The sequence below is a fragment of the Lepisosteus oculatus genome, chromosome 15 (genome assembly GCF_040954835.1).
Source record: "Lepisosteus oculatus isolate fLepOcu1 chromosome 15, fLepOcu1.hap2, whole genome shotgun sequence".
NCBI classification, from domain to species: domain Eukaryota; kingdom Metazoa; phylum Chordata; class Actinopteri; order Semionotiformes; family Lepisosteidae; genus Lepisosteus; species Lepisosteus oculatus.
This window is the reverse complement of record NC_090710.1, coordinates 22,474,960-22,494,964: the sequence shown is the minus strand read 5'-3', so window position 1 is coordinate 22,494,964 and position 20,005 is coordinate 22,474,960. Positions and strand designations below refer to the sequence as shown.

The 20,005-nt window shown below is 35.4% G+C and overlaps 1 protein-coding gene across 2 annotated transcripts in view; it reads left to right on the top strand.

Annotated features, from left to right (window-relative positions):
- LOC107079478 (gamma-aminobutyric acid type A receptor subunit gamma3) overlaps positions 1-10,520 on the top strand; it is a 195,326-nt gene extending 184,806 nt beyond the window's left edge. Inside the window, exons 9-10 of one of the 2 annotated variants that reach the window (XM_015364032.2) lie at positions 1,504-1,614; positions 3,531-10,520. In XM_015364032.2, the coding sequence (XP_015219518.2) occupies positions 1,504-1,614; positions 3,531-3,809 (390 nt within the window). In that variant the 3' untranslated portion in view covers positions 3,810-10,520. The remainder of the gene's footprint in view (positions 1-1,503; positions 1,615-3,530) is intronic. The other variant, XM_015364033.2, reaches the window with a different exon arrangement.
- The last annotated feature ends 9,485 nt before the right edge of the window (positions 10,521-20,005 follow it).

The following is a 20,005-nucleotide window of genomic DNA, read 5'->3' as shown; positions in this document are numbered from 1 at the left end:
TGTTGAATTGCAAATGTGACCTAAATTAGGTTAAACCTATTTTTTAATTCAACAAGTCAATCAATTCAGGTGCATAAAGTTAGTTTGACAAATTAGACAATTAATTAAATTGCCCTTTGCCTGTATACAATAACAGTAGATTACGTGGCTTCAGAATTAAGATTTTTTATTCTGTAAGGTCATCCAGTCAGGTAGTGAATTTCAAGTGAAGATTCAACTATAAACACAAGCCTTCAAAAGGGATAGAGTTGTAGAAAATCAGAGGTCAGGAGAAGGAAATAAAAAAAAATCAAAGACACTGAATATCCCTAAGATTACTGAGAACTGTATTACTAAGAATGGGAAGGTATACAGTATCATACCCTCAAGGAACTGTCTAGCTCTGACTTCCTCAAAATCAAGAAGCCTGACAAGGAGTAAAACGATCAGTTATGCCCCCAAAAGACCAATATTGACTTTGAAAGAGTTAAAGAGTCCAGTGACTCTTTCAGGGAGAAAATGATTAGTCAATAATATTCTTGTCAATCCACTAACCTGGCCTATATGGTAACCCACCTCCGATCTCTAATGGAGTGTGCAAAATTGTTTTAGTGATAGTGTAAACATGTGACAAAAGGTTTTTTTGTCAGACTAGACAAAATTGGAACATCTTTGTCTAAATGTAAAATGTTACATCTGGCTCCAGCACAGCACATCACCCAGTCAGCACCATTCCTATTGATAAGAATAGTGGTGGCAGCATGATGGTTTTGGGATGTTTGTGATCAAGAGGAGCTGCCAAGCTTGTCAACAAATCTGGAGTGGCTTAACAAGAAGAAAGTGAATGTCCTTAGGGGACCCATTTAAAGTTAAAATGGTCCAATAGAGAATACTCAAGTGGCAAGACTTGAGCATTGCAGTCTGTCAATGATCCCCACCAAGTATACAGAGCTTGGTTGGCAAGTTAACACAAAAGAATGAGTGTGAAAAAAAAGTGTGAAAAGTTGGTAGGAGATTTATTTAAAAAAACTAACAACTGTAGTTGCTTCCACCAAGTATTAACTCAGTGGGATGAATACTTATGAAATCAACACTCAGCTTATTTCAGAAGTTCTTTCTTTCACAGTGTTCACTATGATTATTCAAGTTTTTATTAAAATATTCTCTTTAAAATATATGTACATCATTTGTAATCAAACAAAAGGGGGATCATGGAATAGGATGAATTCTTTTGCAAGACACTGTAAGTGACTCAGTTGATTGCACTGGCTCAGTGTTTGACCGCCAGGAAAAAGTCAGGATGTACTGTACTGTATGACTTGTTTTTCTTTTTTTTGTTTCAGTTGTTTACTTAGTTTGGTTTGAGTTCTGAAGAGATGAAGCTTAAATCACAAAAACACTAAAACCTGTGCATTGCACTTTAGTTGACCGTATAGTTAATGTAAAAACATATCCAATCGATTGGTAGGGAACAGGTATTTTGATCGTGGTGTGCGATTTGAAACCACCCTCTTTCTTCCATAGTCTCTACCTACATTCTTTGCTCTGTCCAAGGAGGTGTTTTGGCAGCACACACCGCCCCCTATGAATTGCCTAATCATTCATGCTAAGCTTCAAAGTATTGCTTACAGGCAGGTAATGGATTATTATTGTTATCTTGATTATCCAAGACAGAAAATGTTTTTCAAAATTCAGATGAGTTGTAAAGATGGAGCTTAACCAATTTCATCTTACAGGAACATCACTAGAATATGGACTTGTCTTTCTTCAGACATTGTCTTTTTTTAACCTGTTATTGTTCCACCAATGAAAGCATGCTTTTATTTCTACCTTCTATAGTGTATTTGTTACTACATAATCTTTTATTTAATTGCTCAAAAGCAAGGCATATTTATCTATTTATGTATGGTATGATAATTTATGTGAGTGGAGGTAAATGCATGATGTGTGTTTAAAAAGCTACTCAAGTTTCAAAGTGGAGCAGCGATTCTTTGAATTAATGATTTAATAATGGTGATACGTATTATTAATAATGTTTGGTATGCTTTATTTTTTAACAACGCAATTAAATATAGGTGTGAAAATAGATTATTTGGGGAAATCAAGCCCTACAGACACTCTACAGTAAACGTGTGCCCCACATCTCTATGAAGATAAATTGTAAAAGTAACTGTAAATGCATTTATTTTATTTATTATTTTATTAATGTGCGTGCATTATTTTCCAAATCCTCCCCTGAAATTTATTTGTAAGTAATCTCCAAGTTAAATTAATATTAAAAGTCACAAGAGTGTTTGACACTCTTGACATTTCTTAAACAATTTTTTGGGGGGTAATTATGAGACTCCAGTTGCAGATTTCTTGATGTAGCTTTTGAATAAAATATGTTTTCCACCTCATAAAGATATTATATTTTTCCAAAATAAATACTAACTCTTTTTAAAAGAAAAGGAATCCTTGGGATTCCCTTACTGCATCCTAGTAAATTATGAAGACTATTTTCCTCTGGCGATGTTATACAATTGTTATCATCAATATTTAAGCAACACTACATTGCTGAATCTCAATATCCTACAGTATATAAGCAATACTATATATAAATTGTATCGACTCATTTTATTCCATTAGATGATTATCACTCTTGACATAATTGATAATGGTTTTGTTTTGCTCCAAAAGCAGTACTGCACATTATAAAAAATGTGTTTGTAGGTATAAACTTTATAAAGGAGTCGTGCATTCAATTTTCTTTGAGCTTTCAGCTTTAAACATCAGTCTTGCTTTCCAGTGTATCCTTTGGCATTTACCACAAACAGGACATTCACAATGCAGTAGATGTATAATTCATGTTCTATTAGAGAGGTGGTGAAAGGTAAGTTTTTAAACAAGGGATGCAGGGAGAGACTGGAAGAATTCCTTGGCTTACTAAGTTTTTTTGATAAATTAATGTTGACATATACAGATACAGGTTTTAAGATACTGTATGTCTTGTCTTGAAATTTTAAAATAAATATTATTTTTTAATAGCGATCAATCAGGACATCATAGTGGTGTGGTAGTTAGCGCTGCTGCTTCCACAGCTCTTGGATCCTGGGTTTGATTCCAGACAAAAGTCTGTGTGGAGTATGCATTTTCTTCCTTCGTTCAATTGTTTTTTTTCAGTTCTGTTTTTCATCCACCTTCTAAAGACATGGTTTGGTGTCTCTAAACTGTCCTTGTGGATGTACTGGGACTGGCATCAAACTGTGCACCTGTTTTTTTTTGTTTTCTGGGTGGGTTTTTCTGGTTATTACAATCCTAACCAGGAGTAAGCAGTATGATGGAAGGATGAAAGGATAAATGTTCAGATATGAAAAAAGCGATTAGATGATCAGATCTGCTCAGGGTGAGCCTGTCTAGGCGCTGCTGGGTGTGATTGGATTCTGCTTACTGCACAGACTAAATGCTCAATGTGGTAGTCGAACTTAAATTGTATCTCATCTCGTTCATATGTGCTGTGACATTATTTCAATATCAGCCCACTGATGAAGTTGTTTTGCCATATCTTCCAGAACTACTCTGTGCTCGACGTAGGACCCCCTCCGACAGTGATCACATTAAACAATTCCATGTACTGGCAGGAGTTTGAGGAGGCCTGCGTATATGAGTGCTTGGATGGCAAAGACTGTCAGAGTTTTTTCTGCTGCTATGAAGAATGTAAGTCAGGGGCATGGAGGAAAGGACGGGTTCACATTGACATCTTAGAATTAGACGCCTATTCTCGGGTCTTCTTTCCCACATCCTTTTTGTTGTTCAACCTCGTCTACTGGGTCGGCTACCTCTACCTTTAACTCCAGAAACTCTCCTGAAACGAAGAGGACTGTCTTGCGGCTGTTTTTTTTTTTTCTCCTGAGGGAAGTGATATCATGGAGAAGGGAAAAAAAAACGAAAAAAAAAACCTTTGTGGTAATGCCAACAATAGTTCAGTGGTTTTACAACAAATAATACTTTCCAAGAGTATTGGAGAGAAAACCATTGCCATAGCTAAATTATTGCAATTCCTTTTTCGAGCCTCTCCGTAAGGAAGACCTGGCTTCCCTTATCAGGAAGCTGGCTGAACCTCGCAGTGATTTATACTGGCAGCCTTGTCAGGAATTCTGCCTTGTACTTCAGGTACCAGAAAACAAATACACATAACTAGGTGGTCTTTAAATACCCTTGGAGTTCCTGTTGCACATCTTATATTGCCAAGGGGTTAGCCATTAAGGCTAGGAATATGCCTATCATAGCAGTTTTTACTGAACTCTTAAACTCCTATCAAGAAACATTCACTAGGTTTAAGCTGAAAAATATATCCTCGTTCAGCCATCAGTCAAAAAAAGGATGCAAGTTGTATGAGTGACATTAAGCAACATTTAGTGCCTTCTCTGGGAGGAGTAACTGTCATTTCATACAGAGGTGGACAAATCATATAAAGGGAAACCTGCAGCTTTTGACTGTTTGCTGAAATACCTTCTTACAAGTCCCTAAAGATTTTTAAAATAGCTCATGGCTATGATTTGTGTGCTCATCACATTGAATTACATCTCACTTTGACATTGTGTGGTAATAAGTTTAGTAAGACATCCCTAAGGGTGCACAAATGACGCAAAACAAAAAAAATGACATACTAAAAGCATGTAAATACAGTGCCCATATGCGGTTTAAATTGATTGGAAATGAGCAAAACTGTTTTTCGATACAATTTTCCAAAGAAATGAACAATAACAGCAACAAAGGAAAGAAGAAAGACACTGTATGTTAGCTGAAATACAATGAATTGTAATTATTTTTATATTAGTATGATGTACAAAAAAACTAAGCTTCTCCTATATTTATAATTGAATTTTCCAAGGAACTAAAAAGATATATTAAATATTTTCACATTATAACTCTCAGCTGAAAATGTTTCTGTTTTTAATTTGGCTTAGACAAAAAGAACTGCATGAGACAATAAGAAATAACTATAGTGAAACACAATATTCTCATTTCAAAGGCTGACGTAGGTTTTCAATGGAAACAGTATTATTTCCCATAGGTGTCTCTTGTTATATTTACATCTATATCTTCAAGACCCAAAGAGAAATTTCTAATACTGTATATACAGTATAAGACTGGACTGTAGTTCTGGCTACATTCAGGTAGATTGGAAGAGATGGGATGTCTTGACGGGTTCTGCTCTTAATTATCATTACCATAATTCATTAGTGGGGATAGGAGGATATGGTAGCAAAGAAGCTGCAATCAAGATTCTAACTTTCAATTACAGCTCAACAATTAATTGAATGTGATTTACATGTAGTAGTAAACTAGTGTTTTATAACCACTTAGTCTTAAGGAACTTAGTTAAGAGATGGTATGAACACTCCCAGCAAACTGGATAGAGAGCTGCTGCCACTTAAGGTTGTTTTCAACATCGAACTGAGAGGTTTCCTGGATGCTGAACTCTACGATCAAGTTTTGGATTGCATGCCACCTGTTAATCCACGTCACCGTGGTCAATGTAATCCTACAGTTTAAAGGGTGCTATAGTGCTGCTTCTGCCATGTCTGTTCAAAATATCTAGTTTAGCAGCTATCCCGGGCAGTCGCTGCATGTGTAGACACACCGAGAAGGTAAAATCATCCCGTATCATCTGGAGCTGCTCCAGAACTCTAAGGCTTTCGTTAAATAGCCTCTGTACTAGGAACCGAGTACCTCAGAAGGTTCAGTTTGGGTCTGAGGTATACATCACCAAAGGCTTAGCCCAAACTGACAAAACAATTTGATGTGCCGTTGTGGCAGTCGATCCAAGTCTAGTTTCCTTTCGCAGAAGTGCCAACTTTTGTACGACTCGTTTTTACTGTTAGAAATAGTTGATCCTTCTCATACTGTCCTGTGAGTTCTGCGTTTCATTATCAAGTTTGTCTCCCTGCTGCTCGTTTACTAGTCCCCGTTCTTGTTTTTTGTGCAACACTTTATTACAACAACTTTAAATGCACACTTTATTACCACTGTGGTGAAATGCGGTTTCTTTTTTGTAGGGAAAAACACAGTACATGTACAACTTAGATTTGTTCCTTAATGTGTTTGCAAAACTGAATACAAACTGCAGAGCATTAAGCTGAATAAGCAATTCATGTTTTGTTTTTCATGTTCTTTTCTTTGTTCCTTAAGTCTCTTATCAATGTTGATTTGATGCCTTCTTAGTGACAAGTTTCAATTGTTATTTTTGATGAGTTTAAAGGTAGTGTCGGGTGTTATTCATAGTGTCATCAATGGTTTTCTTCTATTTCATTGTAATTGTATTGAACTCATACAGTAGCATACCACTTGTAAACTTCAACAAGTTAATTCTTCTTATAGTATATTAAAATATTTTCTGGAGTGATTGGCTTTGTGGCTTCTCGAATTTCTACTGTATTATCCTTTTCTGCCTTTCTCTTGTATGCAGTTTAATCCTTCATGATGCTTTTTTATACAACATGTTCAAATATTTGTCTGGAACAGCTGTAAAAGGTGCTTAGCCAAAGGCCATGGCTTCAATGTATTCATAGCGCAAGCTGGCACCCTTCTGTGTGGAGTACGGGAGTTCACAGTTGCCAACAACTAGAAAATGAAATCATTGCATTTACAGTATAGCAGTGTTGCTGTATCTCTTAAATTCTACACAATCAGTCACCTTGACCAAGTGTTTCCCAAAATGTCAATGATAAGGACTAACCTGGAACAGAGAGAGGGACTCTTACTATGCTCCTTCATTTAAGAAAGTTTCCAATTCAAATAATATATTATTGCAACCATTAAAATAACTGCTGTTTAGCTCAAAGTAAAAGTTAAAGAAAATAAACACAATGTTTTAATTTAGTTGAAATAATTCCTCAACTTCCCTGTCAGAACAGTCTTTCTCATAGAAGAAACTAGTCCTTTTGACAATTGTTGAAGTCAGTTGGAAGGCAGGAAGTTAGTAGTTTTGTTACTGTTTAGGCTACAGAGCACAGAATCTAAGTGAATAGTCACATTCAATATAAAATACTGTGTTACTGTTTCCATTAAAATTAATGTTAATTTATGTTATGTTTTTATTTTTTAATATGAATAAAAGTTGTAACTATATACCGTTAACTTCAGAAACGTATAATTAAATGGATATCTCTAATAGAAGTACTGTTTGCTGTGATACAGCAAGCAACTCAATGTAAATGAGGGATTAATTTTCTCATGAATGTTACCCAGGTTCCACACAGGTCATTTTTAAGTTATTTTAAGAGGATACTAGTAATAGTAATACCAGAATATGATCCAAAATTTAAATAGACCAGATGCAGGATACATTAGAACCTGTGTACCAGAATCAAGAATCTGTGTAACGGATTCAAGAAGATACTAACATCTACACGTGTAAAACTTTGGTGAGGTTCGTTCTGTGATAGATTTGTCGTAGCTCAAAGATTACATTGATTAACAGAGGAAAATAAATAAATAAATGCCAAAGATGTGAAACTATAAAAAAGGATCTAAGATAAAACAAATTGTTAACAGAAGCAGTCTTTTGACAGAAAATATGATTAAAGCACTGTTTTTTTTCTTTGTTTTGTTTCAGTTGTTTTAGAGAACTAGTAGTTTGTTTCATAGATTATGCTAATTAGGAGATTGTGTAAACTGTATATGAGCTCTAATTATTTGAAAACGCTTAGAAAAATCTTAAGACTACATGGTTGAATTAGACGTGTTATTCAAATGGTATGGTGTTAATGGTAAACAAATTGTATCATAATTTCTTTCCTTTTTAACAAGCTCTTTCCTAAACTCTTTCCTAAATACCAATAGATTATGGTTTTCTAAAGGAGGTACAGTAAATCCCTTTTCAAATTTATACTTTTAATATTAAAAACTAATTTAACTATTTTTGCTTACACACATGCATACAATACATATACAAATACAGGTATACCCTTTGCTTCAAATGTTATTATGGAGATTTTTCTCGCAGAATGTTTTGGATTGTAACTGTAATTCTTCATCATATGGAGAACTGCCTATCTACAATGGTGGGTATAAAGTTTTTGGTTTACTATTGAACACCATGTTTATTTGTAAGTTTTTATTCTATACGTATGTTTTTATCTAAAGCAGACCACTGATTTATTAACACTGTATAGGTTCTATTCCAGCGGCAAGCAGTGGTAAACTGTGCTTAAAAGGTTACATGTAGTTACATCTCCAGTTAAATGTCTGTGAGTTAGGCAACCCAAAAAGTATACAATTACCATGTCGAGACCAGACCAATCACAATAAGGCAACAATTATATTTATTCCAGAACTAAATAGCTAAACATTTCTTAAGAAGGACTGGAGTACAATCTAACATTCTAGAAGAAAAATGTCTCCAATCAATCTTTAGAAATAAAAACAAAAAGTAAGTGGGACTCAAAACAACATTCAGTTTCACATTCAGAAACCTTATGGGTGGTTATTTTAATGACGGCTAAAAATGATTAAATATTTTTAGGGAATGTCACCTACTTAAATTACTGTTAAGGTCCTTTGGGGCACGATGTCCATTAGCTGCTTTGTGGTAATTTCAATATTTTTCCATTTCAGTCAAATTCACTCATAGTTTTCCTTTGAATTGCCTAAATAGATTTAATTGGATTCTAGTCATAAAACTGTGGAGGCCAAGAGTGAAGAGTAACATTTTTCATAAAAAATATTCTGTGCCTAAATTGCAATGCTTTCATATAAAATTATTTTCTTTCAAAATCTTCAGAGGGCACATAAGATTTATTCATTGAGTACTTGAAAACATTTTTGTTTTAGACCTGCACATGAAAACATTCTGCCAGTTTCTGCTAATGACATTCACTTTTCAGGGCATTACATTTCCACTACCAGATCTGACTGTGGGACACTGCAAAAATAATTAAACACCTGTCTAACTATTTTCCAAAAATAGAAATAGCTTATACATAGGCAGTATAAGGATTTAAGATATGAAAGGTCTTAAGAAGCATTTAAAACAGTAAAACTTTCACCTGGCGGGTTTTATATACCTCATAATTACTTTTTTTAAAGTGCCCTTTACTGTCCTCAGTAGTTCATGTTCTCTGTTCTTCTTTGCTTGATAATACTGTTTTTCTGTATGATTTGACAATCTTATTACTCTCTCATTATAATTTCTTTATACAGTTCACTAAAATGTTCACTTAAAATAATTTAGACAATCACTTATGGAAAGAAGTATTCAAAGCTTTTCATTTTTTTTAAAAAAAGCAACATTATAGACAATTACTTAAAAAACAGTTTGTAATTGTCTGTTCTTAATCAAGCATTAGAGGGTTTCCATCCAAAGCATTTTATTTATTCCATTCTGATATTTATGTTAGTAGCATGCACCTTAATTAGAAACAGAAGCATACACCAGCACTCAGTGTTGAAAGTTTGTTTTCAAGTTTCAACACTTCGTAAGCATGCTTAAAAGTTTTGTACCATGCATAAAACCTGAATAGAGACTACAGTACATACTGTATGGACAATACCAACATTCAGAATCCTATTTGACTGTTGTCACAGGAGATATCACAGATAGATACGACTCAACAGAAAAAATGCACAGCATGTGACAAAGCTTTGTCTGTAGCTTGTTTTACTGATATGGGTGGGGTTAACATCAAGACAATGTTGATATACTGTAGTATCATGAAGTCGCGATTAAGGTATTATGATGACTACATAAGATCCCATTCAAATTATGGGTAGCACAAAGGTATAGTTTTACACGTTCAGTAGAATATCCAAAAAAGTAAAACTACAAATTTGTATCTCTATACATATTTCAAATTAATGTGTGAGTGCCTGTATTCACATACTACTGTAAATTTTATTAACAAAGTACAGTATATTACATTGCTAAAACACACAACACAACACCTTACCTTAAAGACGTCCAAAAATCACATTACTGGCACGGTTTTTAAAAATATCCATAAAAACATTTTAATTAAACACCCTTTTTATAACGTTTTCAGAACAAGACTTTGCTCACTTTCAAAACCTGCTCTAGTGTAAACTAGTGCAAACTTTTTAGGTACTGTACAAAGCACTTTTATCTAGATTCTTGCTTTATTAACCTCCACGGATTTGCCTCCGAAGTTGCCTCCACAGATTTATTGCAAGTATTTTAGTAGAATACTAAATCTTACCATCTAAAAGTTATATTGAAACATCACACATATATTGCATAATGTTTTACACTGAGCCCTCTCGTTATCCAGGTCCTTGTGTTATGTTACACAACAACAAACACTAATAGTTGCTGGTTTATATTGAGCGATTTGAAGACTCTGTGACTTTTTTTCTTTTCTTTTCAGATTTGTAATACAAGTGTTCAGTTAACTGTTTTTATGAAAGATACTGTGTTGTCTTGCAAGTAGAGTTGTTTTTACAGTGTTGCATTTTAAATGAAAATTGTAAATGAGACTTAGAACTGTCAACAATCCATTTCTATTTTCCATGCTATTTTCATAATTCTTTTTTTAATATTGGTAAACAATGTACATTATATAAGTTAATTGAAAAATAAAATTTTGTCTTTTCTGTATCATTTACATTCTTACCCTTGCACTTTATATGTGTCTTAGCTAAATGTATTTACAATAAAATGAGCACTATTTTATGAGCAGGATCAAGTGGGAAGAGTTTTGTTTTTAGCAAGAAGAAACCCACCCACCTGAACAATGGGTTTGATGATTGTTTTTAATACCTGCTATTCTCACATGTTAATTTGGACACTGATTTTGCTATTTTTTTTGTTCATTTTAATACTTCTATTTTATAACTATGAAAATGTCTATGATTTCAACTACATTTTTTTTCCAGATTTTTACATAGAAATCGGCTCTTATTTTTCCTGTGATCTGTGTATGTGGTTAGCAATGTTCTGGTCACGCTACTGTAACTGAGCCATTTAGAGCTTATGTGTTTGAAGAACATCCTCTATATGAAATTAATTAGTTGGTTACATTCATAAAAAGTATTTCTAAATATTCCCAAAATATTTTTAAATTTGATAAAGGGACAAAGCGTCGCTCTTATGTTGTTTACAATCATTTTCTGTGTAATGAGAATCCACATTTTACCTCTCTATAAAAAATGATGAAGCTTTTTAGTTCAATGCCCAAGTGTACACAGTACTTCAATGCAGATTACATAATCTTTTTGTTAAATGAGATGTTTTATATGAAGGTAATGAATGAAGATGACCACCAAACCACATGATGTTCGCTTATAGTAATTGGATCACATACAGTACACATACTGAACCATTTAGAAATTACTCTTGAACTCATAAGGTTTTATTCTATTTTTTTATCATGAGAAATTTTGTATCACTAATGCTGTCAATACTACATTAAAATCAGGCTATTAAAACACAAGCAGATTCTCCTAATATAGACAGTTTCTGAATTGTACATTCATTATTTTTGACACTGCTATGGACACAGTCATAATTAAGCAGTTTCTATTACACACACAAAGCAGTAAACAAAACTAAAAAAATGTCTAGCAAGTAACTGGACAAAAAATACATCACACAATAAAATGTTTCTGTTCTCTACTTTCTATGCAGTGGGTAGTCCACATCATCATCAAATCAATGATATATCCTCATGCTGAAGATGTTAAATCTTAGAAAACGCCATAAAGGCAAAAGATATAAGATATAAGAAAATATGAAAACATCCAAATGATGCTGAGTTCATCAGATCATTTAGGAATAAATCCTACTTTTGATTGGTATTGAAAAAAAAAACTAAAATGCTTTTTTAAAACAAAATTTTCAGGTGCTCAATATTTGCCATTGTTGGAAAAGCGTTCCCAGCCTTCCAATGGTCTTGAGCACTAAAAGTGCTTTAACCTAGCGCTGTACAAAGAGAACCGTGCCCAGGATTGCCTTAAACGTGGAGACTGGATGAGGTAGATCGGAGTGAATCGACCGTGGCTCTCTCAGCTCTCTGGGATACAGCAGTGCTGTCAGTAAGGGATGCACCTCTCGTCCAATGGAAGCTGAACAAATGGTTCAAAGGTGGGTGGGTCGGAGCGGATATGTCTTATACCCTTCCTCGTTCTTTCCTATGTTTTTTGTTTCAAATTGTCCCTGTTGTTTTCTGGATCTGTTTGCTTTTATAGTTTCCACATTTAACTGTCGTATTAATTACAGGTCACACTAATACACAGGTATATTCCCTGAGCATAAAAATACACCTAATAATGTGTCATTTCCTGACTGAGAGCCACACAGTGATTTTATTGCTGACAACTGAATGTCTTGTGAGATGAGAACTAAATGTTCATGTACCTTGAAGAGTAGAAATTCTAAAAAGTTCTAAAGAAATTCTATTTTATGTGCATGTAATCAAAAAAATGGAATAAGGTACACTGGTTTTGAGATAGCTTTTCATGTCTTTGTTCTATTATGCATTCATTCTATCACACTTTTTTGTACAACTGCAGGATCCAATGGACTGTGATATAGGGATTTAGGATTAAACTTTTAAGTCAAACCAAGCACCCCTGAACACATTACATTTTTGAACTCATTTTGAGATCAGATTCCATTTCTCAAGCTTTCCTCTGGGTAAAAAAAATTGATTTTTCTAAGGTTTTTTCAGTTTGCAGCTAGAAATGCCTTATAGTTTTCATCATTTATTCATGTTCACATTTTTATGATTTTGGGTGTGAGATTTTAATCATTTCAGTTAAAACAAATTGTGCAGGACCCCATAAAACAATAGCTGCTGAGATCTGCTATTATCTCAGCAGCCATTATGTCACCCTGGAACTTACAACTGCCAACCCACTGAAACTAAGCAGGTGTGAGCCTGGTCAGTACCTGGATGTGAGACCTCCTGGGGAAAGCTAAGGTTGCTGCTGGAAGAGGTGTTAGTGGGGCCAACAGGGGGCGATGCGGTCTATGTGGTTCCTAATGCTCGAGTATAGTGATGGGGACACTGTACTGTAAAAAGTCGCCGTCCTTGGGATGAGACATAAAACCGAGGTCCTGACTCTCTGTGGCATTTAAAATCCCAGGGCATTTCTCAAAAGGTGTCAAAGATGCACCCCGATTTTAGAGTCAGGACATGCTGCTTTTCAGAGAGGCCCATCTCATATGCATTCATAAAAGCTCCAATACACAGAGCCAAGCTGTACCAGGGTCATTTTCCATTGAAGGTTGAAACATAAAGATTATTAAAACTTTTCTGAACACTTAATTCTAACACTGCATAATAAGCCTTGCAGCTACAGTACGCAATAGTTCAGGTGGGTAGCTGCGTCAGCACGAAGCACCTGAAGAAGGCTCCATGGCCGAAATGTTGTGTTTTCTTTCTTCTTTTTTTCAGCATGGAAGAAACCTATTACAGTACATAATGAAAACCTAAACTGCATTATGCTTCAGGACCAAGGGCAGTTCCCTGTGGAGACACAAACAAAGGTTTTATCAAACCTTGTCAAACACCATGGGGAATGGTTCTGGAATCCTTCCATTAGTTTGAGAAAGTTTTAATGATTATCTTTTTCATACCAAGTTTTAAATTTACTGGGCACTAAAAATCCAAAGCAATGCTCTCTATTTGAATGTTTAGAGAACAGTATAAAAAAGAGAAATCTGGGTTATAACACACAAAATGTTTTGAAAATTCCAGCTGTTTTGAAGGCGTCCAAGCAAACTACTTCAATGATGTAAGTAAAGCAAAAAAAAAGTATGAATATGAGGAAATAAGAATTCAAATATCAGTTTTGGTGTTCATTGACCAAACACGTTTTGGAGAACAGCAGTTAGAAGTACAGGGCTTGATCTATCAAGCAAATGATTAACTATTGTGAGCGTATAAAGTGTCACTTCAGTATAGGAAATGCAAGTCTGGTTTTAGTGTGATGAAATTTCTGTCTGGCAACCAATGCAGTTAATTCAGTAATTCCCTAATTCTTTAACTTTTACTTAAGAGCTGTTTGTGGTTTATATAAAGCAGTGCAATGCAACCTAAATGGCTTAATCTTATTTGCTGACTCTTTTATACTCGTTTGGATTTAATTGGCTAAATAGCCTTGAACAGGAGTCTTTTGCATAAGAGGCCACATTTTGTTAAGTAGTCTTCACACAATCTGGGTGATAAATATATGACAACAACATGTTTGGTATAGATTAAAAAGAGCTTTGATGTTCATGAAGTTTGCTGAAGATTTTGATTTGACTGGTGTGATTGTTCCAAAGATAAAGGTAACTTTTAAACATTTGTAAGAACAGAATAGTAATCAGATGGTCTTATAAGTTCACAGAGGGATGTAAATTCAACAGATGTTAATTACATGCTAACTACATTGACATTTACTGTACATTTTGATGTTAATAGGCCATTTTTTATTATAAGAGGATTAAGTGTTACAGATTGTATATTGAAAATGAAGAGCAGGAAATGATGGTCACGCAACTACCTTTACATATATTCTGTTGAAACTAAAACCATACTTGACCAAACATTTTTTGGACAGGAGAAAAGAACATTATGACTTACTCGAATAACAAATCTCCGTTATTATTATCATGATATGTGACTTCTCGCTTTCAAGTCAGATTTACTGATTAGCCGTCTTTAGAAATAAGTACCGAAAAAAGGTCTAGACCAGCACTTCAAACTAGTACCATAGTTATGTTAGTCCAGAAGTAAAGTAAAGTTGTTCATCCTTCTTATAGTCACAGTTTTTTAAGTAGAAAAATAGTTCCCCCAGTTCATTTAGACATTTTAATCTGTAGTTAACAGGAGTGGTGGTTCATTCATTCATCTGTTTTCCAACTCTTCATCCAATTCAGGGTCCCAATTCAGGGTCCCAGGGGAGCTGGAGTCCATCCCGACAAGAAACAGGCGCATCATTGGACACACCCTGGATAGAACGCCAGTCCATCTCAAGGCACACACAGACATGCACCCCAGTGCTGCAAGGCACCGATGTCAACCACAGCTCCAGTGTACCGCCATGCTAGCTCCCCTGAAGGTGAAAACATTTTGATCCAGCCAATCAAAGACCAGACCCTATGTGAAAGTGCTTTAAGAAACACTTTTCTTAAAGCAGGATATTGTAGGTGTACAGATTATTGCAGTAATATAGTACAATAATAATATTATCTAATGTTCAAGCATAAAATGCAAAACTTATTGGGTTGTTCTTGGAATCTGACCAGTTTTTCTGCAAACGGTTAAGACAAAAAGGTTTTCCCAATACATGCATCAGACTGCCTCCTTGGTTAAAGCACAAAACAATTTTTGTCTCACATTTATAAAGTAAACTAGTACAGTGTTGTTGATCTTCCCTGTCTTTAACCAAAGCAGTTTTAAAGCACAGAAAAACTGGCACTACTTGAAAGCCTAATGATCTGATTTCCAAACTACCGTATGATAGTCAAATTAAACACTCCATATAGTGCATTCACAGGTTCTTCAGCAAATGTTAACTGAAATCTTTGAATTCAACAGTTCATTGAGAAAAACTGTATGAAAGGAAAACAGCTAATAATATTACCACCATTTCAGTTTCAGAATCAGGCATGAAATATTTAATAATAAAATATGTAAAGGGTAGGTACTGTAGAGATAAAATTAAACACCGCTAGTAGATTTCACTTTTTCAGTACAATGCTATTATTGTTTTTTTATCCAATTAAAAATGGTGCATAAGAGATCAAGCACATACTGTAATTATGACTTTAAGCAGCAAAATGAATAGAGTATTAAATACTGCTGCAACCTAAGCAAAAGTAAAGATAATCAATTTGAAAAAGGTGTGATATTTTCAAATCTGCTCCTTATTTCTGACCAGCTTCAGTGTTATAGGCAGAGCCTGACCTTGTCTATCAATTGCAGTAGCACTCACAGAGAATCACACAGGGCACAGAGTCTTTGTAAAAGGTTTTGCTTTGTTAAGGCAATGTCAACATTTTTGAAGCATAAAAAGTGCCTTTAACCAAATCAGCAGGGTGTAATTACATGAAGGTAGGGCCTATGCAAGATTTTGAAAATAAACAGGGAGGCTACACAAGTACAGCAGTTTTGACTAAGCATGTTTTAAATAAATTACTTTCACTTTAATTGAGCTCAACAGTAAACCTCTTGAGTAAACTTGAAAGGCTTCAGTGATGCTGCTTTTGCATTATTTCTGTCAAGCCATAATATTATCATTTGTATCCAGAAAGACTAAATTCCTCAAATTAATTATTTACTAATCTGAACTGTAGACAAATATGCTTCACATATGTTTCAAGTGCTTTGTTTAAAGCTATGTTTAGTCCTTTATTTGAAAACTGAATGGCATTTCTCTTTGCCTATAATATATTCAGTATACAAAATGTTGTGAAAAATGAATCAAACCTTCACTTCTGTTTTCCTTATATCTTGATCACAAGAAATAAAGAATGTACATTTTTCATTTATTAGTTGGAAATATTAATAATACATTTAAAGTTTAATGTTTTGTCTATTAAAACAAATTTTAAACAGTTGTATGCCAACTGTACTCAAACAATTACAGTGTTTAGTCAAAAACAGGTATTTCAGGTACAGTATTGTCAAAGCACTAAATGAAAACCAACATAAGGATTTCCTTATGAAAAGTAATAAATAAAAGAGAATACAGTTAAAGATATTGTTTTCCAATGAAAGTCCTCATTGGTTTTAGACTACACTTTTTTTAATTTAAATAAATGTAGACTTCAAAATGTCATGTGCAGATGTCAGAAGACAGTTTTGGAAAAATTGCTTGGTCAGTCCAGTCCAGATAGATGTTCAGCTGGATTATTTTTAGAGATATGATGACAGCCACTCGGTATTGCTTTTCACTCTATGCTAAAGATACAGTAAAAAGCAGAAGTATTGGGACAGTGAAGTGAAATTAGTCATTTTTGCTATGTACTACTGAAATGTGTATGTCAGATCAAATGATAAATATGATGCAAAAGAACAGAATGTAAGTTTTTATTTCGTGATGATTTGTGCATACAGTATATGTTAAACCATGTCATAACAAAAATGTTTTTGCGTTTTATGCCACCCAATTTCAGGTAAGCAATAAGTATTGGTGGAAATGAAATGTAAGTAAATTAAACTAGGGTAAAATTAGAATTTGGTTGCCCCAAATTAAGGGCAATGACTTACATGCAATGACTGCTTGAAGTTTGCATTCCATTTACATCACTCTTGATACGTTCCTTAGAGATGCTTTGCCAGGCATTAAATGAGACTGTCAGGTGTTGCTTGTTTGTGAGGATTTCTGACTGAAGGTTGCTCTTCAACAAGAAAGAAAAATGCATATTGAATACGATTCAAATCAGGAGAATGACTTGGCCAGTTTCCACTTCTTCTTCCCGATGAACTCCTTGGAGATGTTTTTTCTTTCTGTCCATAAATCCTTGTTGCAGAACTGTTGTGCCTCATCTTTACTTCTTTGCACATTCTAATCTGGCCTTTCTGTTTTTAGTGATGAGAGTTTTGAATCTTTTAGTGTAGCCCTCATGATTCTCTTGTCAAAGTCTTTTGCCCACAGTGCATTCAGATACTATCACCCCTGTACTCTGGAAATTGTCTGCAATCCCTTTAGATGTATGTTAGGGGTTTTTCTTAATAGCAGTAATTATTTTTCTGTTATCAACTGCTTTCTTCTTTCTTGGATGATCTGGTCTTTGCCAATTGCTTACTACTCTAGTAGTTTCTTTCTTTTTCATGACATTCCATTTTGTTGATTTTGGAATAGTTCCAACTGGAATTTTCTTTGCTCTTGTCTTCACAATTGATTACTTTTTCATCATACACAGCTCTTTATTCTTCATTTTGGTTTACTTCTTCAAACTCAAGAGGCAGACCCAAAGTATGAATTCCAAAGACCGGGACCAAGCCTACTGTACATTAAAACGTGCATGCACCTACCAAGCTGTACATTCAAAGCTCTTTAATGTGTCTGCAATTAATGCAATTAATGCAACATAGAACACTGGAATAAATTGAAACACCTGTCAGCCATTTGTCATAATACTTATGTTCACCTGAAATAGGGGATTAAACACAACAAAAAGCATTGTTCTAACATGGCTAAGCATGTATAGTGCAGGATGAAAAGAAACTAAAAACAAAACCTGAAATTTCATACTTTTGCCTCATATTCATGATCTGAATTGAGAAATGTTGATCTGAAATACAGATTTCAATAGTATACAGCAAAAATGAGAAATTTCACTTCACTGTCCCAATGCTCTGTGCTCAGTTAAGTGCTGCTCCCGTAACACCAGACCGGTTGGTCAATCACCAAATCGATCTTTCAATCTGTCAGTTCTGTGACAACACGGTCGGGCAGCTTGTCAATGCCATCCACCCATAATTAAACAACACTTACTTTTTTGCCAGCAGACTATTCATTCCCACTCCACTGACATTACAGTGGTCTCTCCCTCGGGCTTGGTTTACATCTTCTGGTGCTTGACCCAGACTGCCTGACTCTGTGGACTCTCTCCAGTGTTTGGGCCTCTTACCTGTCCCACCATTCTTCTTGGATGTCCCCTCCGTGCCTCTGCCTGTAACTCTACAACCTCTACATTTCTGCCTGGCTTTGCAACCATACCTCGCCTGCTCTGCCTGCCTGCTTGCATGTTCCTGTCTTCTCCTGTACTAGGATCCTTCTTCCAATGCAGACTGCTGCCCCTTTAGGTTCATTCAGCAGTCCACTACACCCAATATGTTTTCACAGTATATGTCTTGTGCACACTTTGCCCATGCAGCCAGCAGCCATATCACCCTGCAACCTACAACTGGCAACCCACTGAAGCTAAGCAGGTGTAAGCCTGGTCAGTACCTGGATGAGAGACCTAAGGGAAAACTAAGGTTTCTGCTGGAAGAAGTGTTAGTGGGGCCAACAGGGGTTGCTCACCCTGTGGTCCATGTGGGTCCTAATGCCCCAGTATAGTGACGGGGACACTATACTGTAAACAGGCACCGTCCTTCGGATGAGATGTAAAACCGAGGTCCTGACTCTCTGTGGTCATTAAAAATCCCAGGTCGTTTCTCGAAAACCCCGGCTTCCTGGCCAAATTCCCCATTGGCCCTTACCAATCATGGCCTCCTAATAATCCCCATATATGAATTGGCTTCATTACTCTGCTCTCCTCCCCACTGATAGCTGATGTGTGGTGAGCGTTCTGGCGCACTATGGCTGCCGTCGCATCATCCAGGTGGATGCTGCATATTGGTGGTGGTGGAGGGGAGTCCCCATTACCTGTAAAGCGCTTTGATTGGAATGTCCAGAAAAGTGCTATATAAGTGTCAGCAATTATTTTTATTTTTATTTTTATTTTTATTTTTATTTTTACTTTTATTATTATTATTATTATAGGTAAAGTGGGCAAAGTGGGCATCTTTTTCCACATACGGTACTGGATGTGTGTCTGGATGTGTTTAAGGTTTGGAAACAAGTTACCTTCTCTTTGTCCACTGTTATTATTTTATTTTCAAATTGCCTTCTTGTTTATTGATAACTCCAGGCAGAAGAAGTGCATCCAAGTGGTTGGTCTCATTCAGATTCACAAAACTTCAGATGAAAGAGGCTCTCTCCTGGCATTCTCTCTCCTGGCAGCAGTAGAACCTGTCCTGTTCTGAATTTGGAGCCATATAGTGATCCTTAGTGCAGTAACAAGGCCAAGCAGGGCAAGGGGTAAAGGCAGTGCTGAGAGGGTCTCTGTGAACTTTGTACACACTTTTCCTGCAGAAGATGCAATATTTTATAAGGTAGACATTCAGAACTGGTTTGAACTGGATTGGAAGAATGCTGGATGCACGGGCTACTATGTAATTCTATAGTGTTATATAGGAGTGTATGCTACGAATCTAAGTAGCCAATTGTATGAAAAGAAGTTATATTTAGCAAATAGGGAAATATGAAGATGTGCATGCACCTACCAAACTGTACATTCACAGCTCTTTTATGTGTTTGCAAT